Source organism: Zootermopsis nevadensis, unplaced genomic scaffold (genome assembly GCF_977971745.1).
Source record: "Zootermopsis nevadensis isolate Lab colony 2312 unplaced genomic scaffold, Znev_1.0 Znev_ptg000003l, whole genome shotgun sequence".
In the NCBI taxonomy this organism is placed as follows: domain Eukaryota; kingdom Metazoa; phylum Arthropoda; class Insecta; order Blattodea; family Termopsidae; genus Zootermopsis; species Zootermopsis nevadensis.
This window is the reverse complement of record NW_028259135.1, coordinates 5329232-5345423: the sequence shown is the minus strand read 5'-3', so window position 1 is coordinate 5345423 and position 16192 is coordinate 5329232. Positions and strand designations below refer to the sequence as shown.

General features: G+C 39.6%; 1 protein-coding gene across 10 annotated transcripts in view; it reads left to right on the top strand.

Moving 5' to 3' along the window:
• Nucleotides 1-16192, top strand: part of LOC110832776 (ankyrin repeat and BTB/POZ domain-containing protein 2) — a 44931-nt gene that overhangs the window by 17099 nt on the left and 11640 nt on the right. For 4 of the 10 annotated variants that reach the window (XR_002544050.2, XR_015532637.1, XR_015532636.1 and 1 more), the window contains exons 2-15: nt 1407-2737; nt 3398-3479; nt 4095-4447; nt 6022-6148; nt 6246-6397; nt 7130-7217; nt 7792-8006; nt 8221-8479; nt 9417-9562; nt 10675-10862; nt 10965-11188; nt 12652-12854; nt 13779-13932; nt 15332-15628. Coding sequence is in view for 7 of the 10 variants with exons in the window: in XM_022070074.2 (XP_021925766.1) it covers nt 2211-2737; nt 3398-3479; nt 4095-4447; nt 6022-6148; nt 6246-6397; nt 7130-7217; nt 7792-8006; nt 8221-8479; nt 9417-9562; nt 10675-10862; nt 10965-11188; nt 12652-12854; nt 13779-13932; nt 15332-15628 (3015 nt within the window). In the remaining 3 variants the exon portion in view is untranslated. Of the gene's footprint in view, nt 1-18; nt 292-375; nt 596-660; nt 807-1406; nt 2738-3397; nt 3480-4094; nt 4448-6021; nt 6149-6245; nt 6398-7129; nt 7218-7791; nt 8007-8220; nt 8480-9416; nt 9563-10674; nt 10863-10964; nt 11189-12651; nt 12855-13778; nt 13933-15331; nt 15629-16192 lie in introns of those variants that run through there. The other 6 variants (XM_022070102.2, XM_022070084.2, XM_087340628.1 and 3 more) reach the window with 6 other exon arrangements.

Below are 16192 nucleotides of genomic sequence, written 5' to 3'. Positions count from 1 at the left end.
ATATATTTTCAAGTCTGTAATTCTGAGAGGACTTTTTTGTTCTTCCTGATTAATACTATCACGCATTTACCTTGCATTTTAAATCAGCTTACATTTAAAACATAAATTCAACCACTGTTACGAAAGTCATAAAATATTTCATTGACTACTTCCGTTGGTTACAAAACGTGAACAAGGAGGGTATAAATGATAAAAGTCATTATTTCAAGATTTATGAGGTTGACTTTTGAAAGAAATAAACTGAGTTAATGTGGGACATTACTTTTTCTTCTATCTCATTATAAAACCAAGGTAATTTAGGCCGTGAGAATAATGGACTACTGTACTTTCATAAGCTACATTTATATATTTTTCTTCTAGACTGCGTAGGAAGATTAGAACTTTTGTGCTTCTGTACCATTTGTCATTAATTTCCCACACTAGCTGCAGTGTCATTTGTGTGTCGTGATTGTGAATACGTTAATTTTTACAAACGATGGAAATTGATGCAGACAACGGAAAGTGACCAGAGATAACTTGGGAAAATAATCATTACACTTGTATAAACAATATTTTGTACAGTATAGTTAAATATTTTTTGTCAATAAACATATCGGTAATTTTATTTTTGTGGACATATTTCAAACATGAAAGAAAATAGTAATATTTTTTCCTTGGGCGTCATATTTTCAGAAATAAATTCATCAGAGAAGGCTGTGCTTTCTGTCTTAATTGTAGATTTTGTGTTTACATGTTTCTAAACCATGCGATATGTTAAAGGTGTACAAAGGGCACATTAAAAACTAGTAAATTGCCTGCCAAGAATGGTGGGAAAATCTAAAATAGTACATAAAAGAACACATTTTTATTGAAAAGTCTAACAGTATTCAATCTATTGATCACATATAGACAATTTATCAGCTCTGTACAGAATGACAGGAAATAATATTTTTTATTACATTTTTTAATTGAACGAAGTTTTCAAGAACACAGTGAATGCTTATGGAGAATAAAAACCAAAACCGTTACTTATTTTTGCTTAATTTAAGAATATTAATATAATGCAATTTAGTGTAGGGCAAATAGTGTTTTTTGAACAATAACACCGACCAATGTTTGTCTACTATATATAGAGTGTAGATGCCTATTACTTTTGTTTGTGTACTTGTAGCACTTTTATCTTATGTTAATTTTATCTGTTGTTCTATTTTACAATGCTTTATCTAGCATGAAATGATAATAAGTTCCTTATTCACAATAGGCATAGGTTGGAGAGTGATGTAAAATGGATCTTAACTGGGGTGGAACAGATTAATCTGTCTCAGGATAATATCTCGTGCTGTGCTATAGTAAATTTGGTAACGAGTCATTAGGTTGTATAAAAGGCAGAACATTTCTTGACTAATTGATTAACTAACTTTTAACAGGCTACACGCACACAGCAGATGATATATCACAACAATGAAAACTCGGTCAATTTCTGAAGTTCAATGGCGGTGATAATTTTTTATTGGGTGTTACATACTTTGAAGGTAGACAAAAGGAGGATTACGAAGTACATAGAATGTGTTGTGAATGAGAAAGGTGTACGGACAGCAAGACAATAAGCCATCATGATAACAAATGAAACTGCATGAACTGTGTGCCAATATGTGCAATATGCAGGGTTTTAAAAATATGATAGTGTACCGTGCAGACAGACAATTTTTATTAACTTTAAGACAATGTTAGTAGACAACATAAAAGTGAACAAATTAGCTGAAACTGATAGATACCATAGACAGTGTTCTAGCAAGATTGGTATGTTAGTGGTTATGTTGAGAAGATAACTTGAGAAAATTACCATTTCATGCCATAAATGAGACATCAATGATTCAGAGAGTCACGCCTTCTTTGCCGTAGTGCTCAGCTCATTTTGTAAAACCTTTTGGTGTACATTACCTTGTTGTGTTTCCTAAGAATTATATGAACCTTTGCTGACTTCTAACAAAAGAAAAGTAAAATATGCTGTGATATTTGAGTTCCATATGACTTTTTATATGTACTTGCATACCATGGTGCAAGACAGAGAATCTTCTAACAGCAAACCCTTACTGACATCATTGCAAGCAACAAGAAAAAATTGTGAAGGTGGCTGTGCTTATTTGCTTTGTGTCGTCAGTATAACGTGAAAAGAAGTCTAAATGCGTGTTAAATTATGGTGTTTGTGTATCATTTTGATGCTGTGAACTATGTCTTGCAAGCAGGACTGTTGTTGTTATTTGTGTCGAGTGCTGGATGATTTCTGCCTTGACAATTCCGGTGCTGTGTTATCGAGCACAGATAACTTCATTATGATGAGGCCAGTCAGTGCTCAGCTGCGACCACCTGCTAGGAACAACCAGAGCAGACCTGTAGAGAGGAAGGAGTGCCAATGGTCAAACAGGAACTTTACAGTGAGAGCGACTCACGGAAATGAGGCAGCACAGCCCGGAGTCAGGCTCTGGAAGTCAAGTGAACTGTTGCGAAACATCAATGGTCAGAGCGTGAGGATTGAAAACTCAAAGTTGACAGATGATATAATGGCTGCAGAGGGCTGGGTGGTAGAGGCCGGGGAAGATGTACTGGAATTGAAGAGTGGGGCAAGTGGAGGTGTGGAGGTGGTTGTGATGAATGAGCAGGATCATGATCCAGGAACCAAGCAGGCCTATAGGGTGTCACAGGACAAGGTCATCATCAGGTGCAGCGAGAAGGAAGTGTGGCAGGGTGCAGCTGAAGGGTATGCTGTTGTATGGTAGAGCCTTTCTTTTTTCTTTGTCAGAGGCATCTCCAGATGTGCTTCTTAATTTAAGATTCAGTACTGCCATCCACAATGAAGCGAATGAAACAAAAACAGTTGAACAGTAATATTTTTAAAATATGAATGTGTATTGGACAAATAAGTTTTATTACTCATATTTTCGATTCCTGATTATCCACTTATTGCTTATTTACTTTGCATATTATTTTATTTTTTAAAATTATAAGACAATGCCTGCTATGTACATGAATATTTGGGAGCCAAGCCTTCTCAATTGCAGGTTTCTGCCAGGCCCTTCTTGGCTGTTGATATTAGTGAATTACACAAGGGAGCAAACACCAGTTTTTCTTGCAATTCATGCTGTATTATACTTCTATTGTAATTCTGCATAAAATTAAGGGAACACTACAGCAGCTTCCAAGTTGAAAGTTACGCAACTTTGGATTGTCGATGCTTTGATTATTATTGCTACCTGTCCTCTATATTTGGGATTATACTGTAAATAGTCTTTCTCCTATGATGTCCTCTTGAATGTACTTTTTTATGGTGACTATGTGTGTAATTTAAGTCTCATTCCACGTAACAGAACAGAGAGCCACAAAATCTTTGCAGAGTCTTGTATGGTCTTTTTTCTTTCAGACCTGGGGGTGGAAACAGGGAGATGGTGCCATCTGCTGGCTATGGTGCATACCAACAGCCTCCTCCTGCTGACCTGACACAGGTGAGTTGTAATGCAGTGTAAGGGGTCTGTACTAAGACATATATTCCACCTTCTAGTTTATAAAATCAAGCCTGTTCCTGTGTATTATATGACTGCAGGGGTCTGTCCTGTTGCATTTCTAAATCCTAAAACTCATTCTGACTCCTTCCGTGCAGCATCTTTCCCAGTAGGTGTTTCCATTCATTTTAATTTGCTGTATCTACTGAAGAATGTTGTAGATGTCCATCCTTTTAATATGTTCAAACTGTCCTAGTCTGTTAGAATATAAATTATTCTCAAACTTACCCATCCCCTGACTTTCTTATCAAAGCAAAGATCTGGAATTCATGTTTGGGTGACTGCAATAGCTGACATATCAGAATATGACCGTCTTCTGGGATATTGCACCATGTAGTCTGATATAAATTGGCTGACATTTAGAGGTGCTTGCTGCCTCCATCATCAGGGCAAGCTCCTCTGAAGTGCCACTCAGTTTCTACAAGGTACAGCATCCCAGAAGAGGTCATCTTCATAGTTGTCACCATAGTGGTTGAGAACCTGAAATCTCAACCCGCTTACACAATCGTCCAATTGTCATACTGAACACAGGAGTACCTTTGCCATTACTGCTCACAGTGGACATCCAACCTGCAGTGTCAGTCACAACTGGGTCCAGTCAACAAGATGGTCAGTGAAGAGAAGGCCTTCAGCTCTTGCACTACTAAGAGTCCCGCTCCTCCTATTTCACTGCGAGGGTGTTCCACTCCCTCCAAGTTTAATCCTCCCACCCCTATCAGCCTTAACACTCCCTCGATGAAGACTAGTGAGAGCATTGTCAGAGGTGATCCCACCATAGAACAGCTAGTGCCTGAGCGGGACACAAACCCAGGCACCAGGCTTACCGTGGATATGTGCAATAGCAGTGCAGTCCAGGAAAACCTTAGTAAGGCAGGGATACTGTCTGAAGAGAACCTGAAAGCACAATACCGGTGAGTGTCCATAAAGTCTTGTCACCTCACTTATTAACATGCATAAATCAAATTCAAAAGCAAGAATGTAGATTTGTTTTCATTTACTTTGTATCATTCCTTGGCTTAACACAGGCACGTTGGTACATGCAGTGTATATTCATAATGTGCAGTCTGGGTATATTTTGTTAAGATCTTTAGTTTTCATCTCACAACATGCTCATTAATATTTGACAGGATGTGCTTTGCAGTAATCTGCTTTTGTACAGAAAAGCGTTCCTGTGGCCACCAAAATGTTCAGAAATCTGAAGCAATTTGTGGTCTGTGCACAGAGGAAGGAAAGACACATTTTTAATAGAGTTATGATGCTGAAAACTTAAGGATGTATTATATAAGTAATTTATATTGAGTTAATTATTTATATAATTTTAAAATTTAGAAGAATTCATTTTATGTATCTGAGACATTCCTCATCAAGAACGGTCTAAAACAAGGAGATGCTTTGTCTCCCTTGCTCTTTAACTTTGCGCTAGAATACGCCATCAGGAAGGTCCAAGGTAGGCAGGAGGGTTTGCAATTGAACGGGACACATCAGCTATTGGCATATGCTGATGATGTTAATTTATTGGGGGACGATATAAATACAATAAAGAGGAACGCAGAAGTTTTACTAGAGGCTGGTAGACAAGTGGGGCTGGAAGTAAATTCAGAAAAAACTAAGTACATGTTAGTATCTCGTCATCAGAAGACAGGCGGGCAAAATTATCTTAGGGTAGCTAATAAATCCTTTGAAAGGGTTACAAAGTTCAAATATTTGGGAACAACAATAACAAATCAAAATGATACTTGTGAGGAAGTTAGGAGGAGACTAAATTCCGGAAATGCTTGCTACTTCTCAGTCCAAAATATTTTGTCTTCCCGTCTGATTTCTAAGAACCTGAAAATTAAAGTATACAAAACAATAATCTTGCCTGTTGTTTTGTATGGGTGCGAAACATGGTCTCTCACTCAGAGGGAGGAACACAGATTGCAGGTGTTTGAGAATCGGGTGTTGAGGAGGATATTTGGGCCTAAGAGGGAAGACGATGGGGCGTGGAGAAAACTGCACAATGACGAGCTTAAAAATCTGTACTGCTCCCCCAGTATTGTGAGGGTGATTAAGTCGAGAAGAGTGAGATGGGCGGGACATGTAGCGCGCATGGATGGGACAAGAGGTGTGCACCGGGTACTGGTTGGGAAACCTGAAGGGAAGAGACCGCTGGGGAGACCTAGACGTAGATGGGAGGATAATCTCAGGCGGGATCTATCCGAGATAGGAGTTGAAGGAAACTGGATTTTGTTGGCCCAGGACAGGGTCCGGTGGAGGGCTTTGGTTAATTCGGTGATGAACCTTCGGGTTCGGTAAGCCATCTAGTTAGTTAGTTAGTTAGAAGAATTCATTTAACTGTGGAAGTAACAAACACAGGAGACTCTGCAGACCTCCTGTGGTGAGCATTCTTATGTGTCAGTGTCAAGGACACATGAAACAATATTATGCTGCTAGCAGATGGCAGCCTTGCACTAACAGGTGCTTGTTGCACTGTGAATGTGTACAGAGCATCCTCGCAGACTGGTGCAAGCAGCAATGTGCGGCAACCTGGAGGTGTCAGCACTGGGCCAGGCGGTGGGCGATGTGGACACTTGCACCACCATCTGAGTGTAGAAGAACTGAGACTGATCCAGGTAAAGAATGCACTAAGTATTGTCAATGTTGTTAAACAGCATTAAGGAATGTAATATGATGGTGACTTATTATTGTTTTGTCCACCTCTAACACCAGAGGAGACAGGACTCAAATGGCAGCTCTTCAGATGATGGTACTCGCAGTTCAGGGCATGCCAGTATGTCTGACGGACACCTGAGCTCATCCCCATCTGCAGAGAGGCATCAGCACTATCGTTCTCACCTGAACTCTGTGCCTGAGGATGAGAGGTACGGCAGTGTGTCTTTCTTCAAATCATGATTGGGCACAGTGTGAGGTATGAATATATGTGTTTGATGAGGAACATTCAGAGAGAATTACACCGAATGAGTAACATTCCAAAATTGTGTTTGTAGTTAATATTTGTGGAATGCATTTTTCATAGACATGGTGCTAATATTTCAAAGTCAGCCCATAATACTCCATTAAATGGAAATATCGTGTGTTTTGAATGATTAACAGTATAAAACAATGCTGTGAAAAAAAAGAAGCTGATTTGTATGGTGCCTTACCGCTGTTTGTTGTCTAGGGTTCAGCATACTGCATTTCATTTCAAATCTTTATGGAATGAAAATTATGACCTCCTATTGGCCATCAGCTGCAAAAAGTTTTCTTAATCATGGTTTACACATGATACGTGTTTCTTACAGCCCAACTTCAGGCAGTCAGGAAATCAGTAAAATAATACAATATGTGCACAGTGGTACAGAGTAAGCCTCGTGTTGTCCTTAGGTCGGCAGTCAATGGATACTAGTGACAGTGGCACTCTGAACTTTTCAACTCTTTTGTTGCAGCCTTGGCTGACTGTGAAGTATGTTTTCTACTAGGTGTACATGGTCCCTTTCTGCGTTCAATCCACTCCAGAGACAACATATACAAAGGATATTTTTTATCTTACCATCGAGTGTCATACAAAAGCAGCCTCTTTCTCATAGACTGCTATATATTTCTTTGCTGTCCAGGTTGTCAGCCAGCGTAATGCAGAGTCAGTCGCGAGCCACACGGAAATCTGGCCACAGCAGAAGTCGGCACAGAGCAACTCCTGCTAGGGTGAGTGCTTGTAACTTGCAGTCACTTATCGGAAAATGTACAGAATCCATTGCAATCATTGTGATGTTTCTTGCTGAGTGATTACCGTAAGGACTTAACTAATGCTATGGACAGGTTAATGAAGTGGTAATACATCTTACTTCTGCTTAGGAGGTAGGTACCCAGCTTGAATCTTGACTAGTATATGGACTTTTCTGACTTAAATTGTTTATGTTTGTATCAGTCCCACAAGGAAAATGCTGGCATAGTATCTTCAAACAGATCTTTATGACATTTTCCATAAAGTTCCAGTCAGTTTATTTTCTTCTTTTTCTTTTTCTTTTTCTTTTTCATTTTCATTCTCTTCTTTTTTCTTCATTCTTTCTGCCTCCTGGTGCTACAGCTAATGGTGACCTCAGCGATAGCTCTGCTTTTGTGTCTTCTGTTCCATTTTACGATCTCTCAGCATGATCCAGTCAGCTTGTTTCATTCTGCTCAAAACCAGATAATTGTCCAATTGGTATTTAGAGTGTGTGTGCTGTTATTCGCTGTCATCAGAAAAATAGAACTGAACCGCATTAATAAACTGTGACAGCTGGTGCCATCTGGGTCTGGTTTGGAGGACATCAAGCTGGCAATCCAGCAACTCACAATGCAGTCTCACACGTCCACCTCCACATACTCGAGTCTCAGTGGCAGTGAATCCGGTGAACCGGTGATGCGACGTCTTATGAGGCACTCATCACTGGAAACAATCAACACCAATGTCACCAGCACAGATGAGTTTGTTTGGGTTGATTCACATAATAGGTATGTGACTTATGTTCATTCGTCCTTGAGTGTGTATCAAGAAACTCCATAAAAAACATGAGTTAGAAATTTCTCACATGCAAAATTAAAGACTCATTTTGGTTGCTTTGTGCTATTCTTCAGAAACTTGTAGGAGTGTGGAAAGAGAACACATACTTCTTAATTCCTTCATGGATGTCAAATAACTACATTAGTGTGTCACTCTTTTCTTCAGGCTTGTAGAATTACAGCACTTACCGTGGTCAAACCATGATGTGCTGAAAGTTATACAGAATGGTCGACTCAAAGAACACATGGAAAGGATCTCCATGGAGACAATTCCGCGTCTGTCGTACCTTCTTCAGCGGGCGCTGGTGAGGGTAGGAAGGGAGGTGCAGCGTCTGGCCTGTCCCCTTGGGATGTGTAGTAAGCAGGAGGTGTGTTCTGCCCTGCGCGTCATCCTCTGCCCTGCTCTCGCTGATTCATGCACAAAGGTAAAACCCAAGTGCGACTGATACTTGAGCTTAATTCTTGTAGGACCTGAATGTAAATGGGTGGATAATATTAAAATGGATCAGTAGGTTGTGAATGTGTGAACTGTAAGGCAAAACATTGTATTTGCATGGTTGCCATTGGTGCAGCATATTCAGAAGATCCTTGATTTCAATCTCTGCCCAGAGATTTTCTGCCCCACTGATGTGTCCTTTAGTTTCCTCAGTCCTGGAGAGACTGAAGCAGATGCTCAAAGCAGATCACTCCTACTTCATTCGAGATATTTTCTTGTTTTTTCCCAGGCATCCTATCATTTGACAGTATATAATAATCTGTGCATATGGAAAATATTTTTTAGCTCATTCATAATAATCTATTAATATGGGAAGTATTTTTTAGCCCATTCACATCCATAAATATGTCTTTACACTTTCATTCTCCAGGCTATGGGCACTGTAAAACGTGGATTGCTTGAAGTGGTCCTTGTCACTTAGTCTGTGAATGATATAATGGTACTATTTGATTTAGTACATTGTCTGTAAGTGCTGTGTAGACACAAGTGAGAGGATATTTCAGTACTTCACAGACAAGGCATATTGATAATAGTTCTCGATTTAAGGCAAAAGTGGTTTTTATGGAGGGTACCTGAAGTGTGGAAGAATCAGTCAGCTGGCAGTGGATAGGGTGACCATTGTTATAACAATGGTGGACCTTTGTGTTTCATAAGGGGAATTTGGGAAATTTGTTGGTCAGCTGAATTCCAATCAGTGAGGCATTACTTAGCTTGTTTCACTTTTGGTTTACCCTTTCAGCATTCAGAGAATACAGAATTGTTGAATGACAACCTGGATGTAAAATGATGTTTAGAATTTTCCCTGCAGAGACTGAGGAAACTGAGATGTTCAGGAAAGTGTTGATCAGGATCGTGCATGTGTGCAGGCATGTCTGAGGGCAGCAGCTATGTTTGCAGTGTCAGGCGACCTGCAATTGAAGCAAAGCAAATCATGTCGAGCAGGATTGCAGTTCTCTGTTGGTCGATTCCAGCGGTGGATGACTGATGTCCGCCTCGGCAAGTTCGTTCACGAGTAAGTGTCGCGCGATTGAAAGAGTGACCCTATGGAACGGAGTCCCTGAGAAGCTTACAGTCAGTCAAGAAATACTCTGTCGTTTATGGAAGCCACAGGTTCATCACCATGTTCATAAGAACCTATGACCGGTCTTTCTCCTGAGCCAGATGAATCAAGCCCACACAGTTCCATCATATTTACTAAAAATCATTTTATATTATCCTCATGTTTCTGTATGCCCGGGTCTTCCAAGTGGTCTCTTCTTTTCAGGCTTTCCATCCAAAATATTTTATGAATTTGTTATCTCCTCCACATGCGCTACATGTCCTATCCATCTGATCCTCCTCATTTTTATCATCCTAATAATATTTGGCAAAGAATACTTATTGCAATGCTCTTTATTATTCAGTTTTCTGCAGCTTCCATTTCTTCATCTGTCTTAGATCCAAATATTCTTCTGTGCACCCTGTTCACAGATGCCTCAGTCTGAGCTCTTCCCTTAAGGTAAGAGCTCACCCATACAAAACAGAAAGAATGATAGTTTTGTACATTTCATTTTTTGTTTTTAGATAGCAGACTGGAAGACGAAAGATTCTGAATTGTGTGATAGCAGGGTTTCCCTGAATCTAATCTGCTCTTAATATTTTGTGAATGCAATTCTGGTTTGTTACAGTCATTCCCAAATAACTTGACTTAGCTTCAGTTTTAAAGGATTTTGTCCTGCAGTGTGGTGACAAGGCATCAACATGTACTTATTTTTCTTTGTATTTACATTTAGGCCTATTTCCATACTAGCATCTGATAGAGCTTCTGCAGTTTCATTACGGTGTTTTTGCCCAATAAAATAATGTAATTTGTATAGAGTGCAATCTGATGTGCCACATTAAATTCTAGTTCCTCTTACTTTGTTTTTGGGCAGAAATTAAAAGTTATTGTAAACTTTTACAATTACATAATCTTAATATCTTTATGCCATGAGTTTTCTACTATAAGTATTATTTCGATAGACTGACAACAGTGTGAATAATTTCATCATTGAAAGAACTTTTACATTTCAACTTTTATGTTTTCTGGTCTTAGAAGTGAGCAAATTAGACAAATAAAAGCCTATTTTTGGTTTGTGCGGTTAGGTACGCAGCTGTGTACTTGACAGCTGGATTGGAAAACCTGCTGGAGGAGATAATTCTCCAGTGTCTGCCCAGTGAGGTGGACACCATCCTCACTGCCACCATGTTTGAACATGCAATTGCAAACAATGGGGACTTGTGGGGTCTGCTGCAGCCATATGCCCATCTCAATGCTGGCAGGATTGCCTCAGGTGAGTTTTGTACACCTGATGATTTTTTGTTGTGGGGGCATAGGTGCTACTGTGCTCACTAAGTGTGTTGTGTCATATTTAGAGCTCAGTTCTATATTGTAGGAGCACTGGCAATGCCTCGCTGGGCAAGTGTCTCGAGTGTGAACTCTGAGTCCACCCACTCGTCATCACTAGCAAGTGGAAAATCTATAGAACAATCACTACTGACAACTTGTGTTGGATCTGTGCACGAGCTGACTGAACTGCTGGCATGCATCAACACGCGGCCCCTCGCCTGGACGCCGTCTGCAGTTCAGGCACTCTTCTACTTTATGCGGTGCTCCCAGGTACAGTGTGACATATTTTTGTGATCGTGGTCAGCCCACTCACATTTCTAACTTAAGACTGTGACTGATGTGAATACATAGGAGAGTAAACCTTTTCTCTCTCACAGAACAAATTACAAATTTTGAAACCAGTCTTCAAAAACTATTTCATATACCAGAAATGAACAAGATCATGTTTGAGTGCAACTTAATGGGTGGAGGCAACTGACAGACAGGCGAAACAAGTGTGTCCACAAGTTCACTGGTTACACACCTGGCAAAAGACAAAACGTTGCACCCCATATCAACAAGGTCTTGTCTCCATACAGTATTATCATATTGTATTTTGCATCTGATTTCACTGCTGGTGCAGGGAACTAACAGATATTACCACCAATACTTATACATACTTGACGATGGACCTTCTACACTACCAAATATCACTAAGTCAGAAATGTTCTTATCTGATGATTATTATTCAAATGGGACACAAAGTATGGAAGAGCCTAGCAGATTATTGATTGACTGTTGAACAGTTCCTTACTACTTTTTATGGCACAGCAATGAATCATGATAGGTTATACAAAATATTCTTCGATTCCTTTACTTTTCAAACAGTGACACAGCTACTGACAAAAATGACCGACACCATGACAGACATAAGGAAAACAAATATTTTTAACTCCTTGAATGACCTCTACTCAAAATACAATGCTCCTTCTGAACATTTGGCTGTAAACAAAATTATAATACTTGTCAAAGGTAAAGTAAATTCCAAACAATGCATGCCAAAGAAACACAATTTTGAATTTTAGTTAAACACACCATATGGACCAATTCCTTGTATTTTCTAAATATACTGTTACTTTAAATTTCTAAAATCCTGGCTTCATCCCAACATACTCTGTGACCTTTTTCATAGGTTAGGTTAGGCAAGTTTTGATTTTTCAAGAAGACCCTGGCTATATTTCCAGAGCCACACAGCTTCTGGTCTTCCACATCAGCATTTGTGGATTGAGTCTTTTTTGTTTGGTTTAATGTATTTATTTTTCACTTCCTTTTCTGTCTTAATTTTTAGATCTTTTAATGTATTTCCACACTTTCTTTTGTAATTTTTCTTGTTATCTCATTCTGACTAAACCTGATCTCAGGTGCTTATATAGATGTAATTATACTGACTTTGGCTGTCTGGTGCCTGAGGTTAGCTCTTTCTAAGGGACCCAGCTGAGTAGGTGCCCCTTTCCTTTTCACATGAGAACAGAAACAGACCCAGTTTCCAAAATGTTGCGTTCTTTTGAATACCAGACGATGGACAGAGTCCAAGAATTTAGAAATCCCAAGTACAAAATTTATATTCTGAACTTACTGCTTGACACTAGGCAAGTGTATATTGATTGATGTGATGTAGATAGTGAGTTAAAATAATTGTTTGCTGGACTTACAGTGCAGTAGCGAATGTCATGTATGTACTTCTTCCATGACAGCTTGAGCATGCGGAGCATGTGGCCCCAATCCAAGAACTGGTGTATGAGCGTGCATATGTGGTTTTGCCTCCCCTGGTGGAATGGTTGAGAGTGACCACAGCCCATGCAGAGCATAGACACTCCGCCTCTCTCGATCAGGATGATGTGATGCAGGCGGCCCGGTTGCTCCTGCCTGGAGTGGACTGCCCCATCCGAGACATTGGGTACGTCATTGTGATGTCTACTGTCCATAGACCCTTTGAATTTATTTGTTGATTCAGTTGATGTATCAAAGGACTTTTTATGTAATTTCTTTGACAATTTTTTTTCAAATATAAACGCTGGATGTTGGTATTATTTGAGCTGGCTGTGTGTTGTTTTCTTTTTTGTGCTTTATTTCATAGCATTTAGTTGGAATGTGATAAAATTTTTTGTTGTAATGTGCTGCTCCTGTCCTACCTACCCATCATCTAAGTCCAGTTTGAATTGTATGATTTTTATCAAAATGTTTTATTTTCTTGACTGCAGCCCTACTAGAAAAAAATTAGTTTATTAAAAAAGCCCAGTGAATAACATTAACACACTCAGATTGTATTCTTCACTAACTAATGACGTGCATCATTATTTACAGATAATGAACTGCATGCACAAAACTCACAAAATAACTTTCACCCTTTGTATAGTAATAAGCACGTATCATTATTAATTAGAACAGAACCTCTGGTAATACTGTGTTCACAGTGATAATCTTCACTGTACAACCACTATATTTGAAGTTTGTGACACACTGGAATACTTTTAAACCAACATCATTACAATTGAAGAATGTATAGGCTCTTGAAACTAGCATGTTGTAATTGGATAAAAGTTCAACCCATTTTACTACAGACTAGCAAGTGGAAAACAATTGTAGTAGACAAGAGAGATAAAGTCTGCACATAGAATATCATGAAGAATTGTTAACACGTGTTTTGATTAATATAAATTTCACATGGAGCATGGTGCAGTTTGGAAAATGTTTAAACAGTTACCGATTTGTTTCATAATTATATTTTACGTCATCAAATTATGTTTGAGGTGTTTGTAATTTGAGGGAAATGTGATTTCTTTGCGCTTCCATGGTGGTTACATTATTTTGTGTTTCACAGAATGGAGGACGCTGGGGGATCAATAGGTTCCAGGCGGCTTGGTGATGAGTTGGAGTGTGTACGACGACTCAAGTCAGAGCTGGCATTCAAAATGCTGCGGAGTGGATGCAGTGACCTCATCCCTCATGCTCTACAGCTGTTACCATCGAGTAAGGTAATTCAGTTGTTTTAATGACAGTGTGAGGTAAGAATTAAAGTCATTGTATGGGTGAAATGAGCCATTATTCATGGATTGACATGTCACCTGTTCCCTGAAAGTATGGAAGGTTTGTATTTCATCCAGACAATAACATTACCATAAAATGTCACAATTTGTTATCAATGTGTTTTGTGCATATGGCTCCACAGCACAGTATATGCTGTGCTTTCTTGTATTTACTTAAATGGAGGGACACTTACGATAAATCAATGACCAGAGTTCTGAGACTAACGGAACAGGGTCAGACTGTCTGGATAAACAGTTGCTAGACCAGTGATGTCAGATACCCTGCATTGAAACACTGACATTGAGTGAGAAAAATGTGCCCGAAGATATCAAAGACAAAAAATTAATGAAAGGTGAAGTGACTGCACAGAGATCATTAGGTGGAATGATAAAAATCATGTTATTGTGCTTACCTGAATGGAAAATACTTTATTCGTAGTTTTTCACAGGGTGTGGATTAGACTCATCTGGCCCAGAATAGGGACCAATGTTGTAATCATGGTTGTGTGCCTTTTGGTTCCATAAAAGACAGAATCTTATGTGTAGCTGAACGTAATATTATCCTCTCAAAAATAACCCTGCTCCATGGAGCAAGTTACCTTTCGTTAGGAAGATGCAAGAGGAGAGGGATGAAGTGGAAGTGAATGGGTCACATCAGCTTCTTTTCTGCACTGATGATGTTAATTTACCGGGTAAAAACATAAGTCTTCTTTCTCCATCTTTAGGTCCTTTACATTCTTTACTGCTGAGGGTTTAAAGTTGATCACTTAACCAAAGTTGTTATTACATTTAGGATAATATGGATGGACCACATTGATAACAGGTGAATCTGAAGATAGCATAGTTCTATGAACCTACACGGCAAACCATGCATGGATGACCAAGGACACTGTGGGAAGAATAACATAATACCTTTGCCATTATAATTCTTCTCATTCTTCTTCTTAAGGTGCCTCTCCATTCCGGATGTTGGCGATCAGCATAGTAATTTGAGCCATACGTTCATTTGTTTCTGCCATGCTTGATTGTACTAGGGAATTATAATGGAGTGGTTTCCCATTGCCTTCGCCATCGCAGTATCACAACCAGTACAATCAATATGTGATTGTCACCTGTGAACATCTGGTGACGGGCCTTTAGGGAAGCCCCAGTAATGACGTAGCTGCTGCCCTATGCCATCTACCATGACCCTGGTAGAGGGACCCTTGCAGGTTGCTACCCCTTGGGTCAAGGGGAACCTGGAGTTCGCGTAGGCAGGGGCACTCACTTCCCTGAAGTAGGACTATCACCGAAGAGAGTTCCTACCCGCTACCGGGCCATTATAATGTTGACTGTTAATTCTTTTCAGAAATTGAATTGTGTGAATGAGCGTGGGTTGAGCCCACTCATGTTGGCAGTTCTGCTGCAAGACGAGGCTTGCGTTTGCTGTCTGCTGGATGCTGGAGCAGACCCTGACATTGAGACTCCTCCATATGGCACATCAGGCTGTCCAAATGTGAATGCAGAGACCCAGCATTGGACATCCCTAACTTATGCAGCTGTACAAGGAGCATGTAGTATTGCACGCTTGCTATTGGAAAGGGGAGCCCATGTGGAAGGGGGTACAAGGCTCAGTGAGGACAGGTGCACCCAGACACCACTTCAGGTTTGTTCTCACTTGATGGTTCTGAAACCAAGCCCCATATTTTGCATACATATGGGGATTTTGAAGGTATAGCCTCTGCACTAGGTTGGTTGTGAGTGGTTAGCTGCATGATCTAACCGCTTTGCTCTTAAGGAAGAAGCCGTGGTACATTTTTGGATATGAGACTGGATTTATTCTAGATACTCTGTACATTATCATAATGGAAAAGATGTTGCCATCAGGAAATGATTCTTGGTCATCAATCCTGTGGTCTAGTCACTGTACTGATGAGCTATCGTAGCTCACTATCAGCGAACAATAAGAAGATGAAGTTAATGATAGAATTAGGAGAAGAATATATTCAGGAGATGCTTCTTATTATTCGGTTCACAAACTGTTATTCCATCTACCTTCGAATATACTAAAGATTAGGAATATTAAACAATAATTTTGCCACCTGTTACGTATGAATGTGAAACAGAATGCTCATATTTGACTGAGTGAACAATGAACAGAGTGGGAAATTGTTCCTTGATAAGGAGGAGCATCATGATTCCTGCAGGTGGTTAAAGTTCTTTAAAGGCT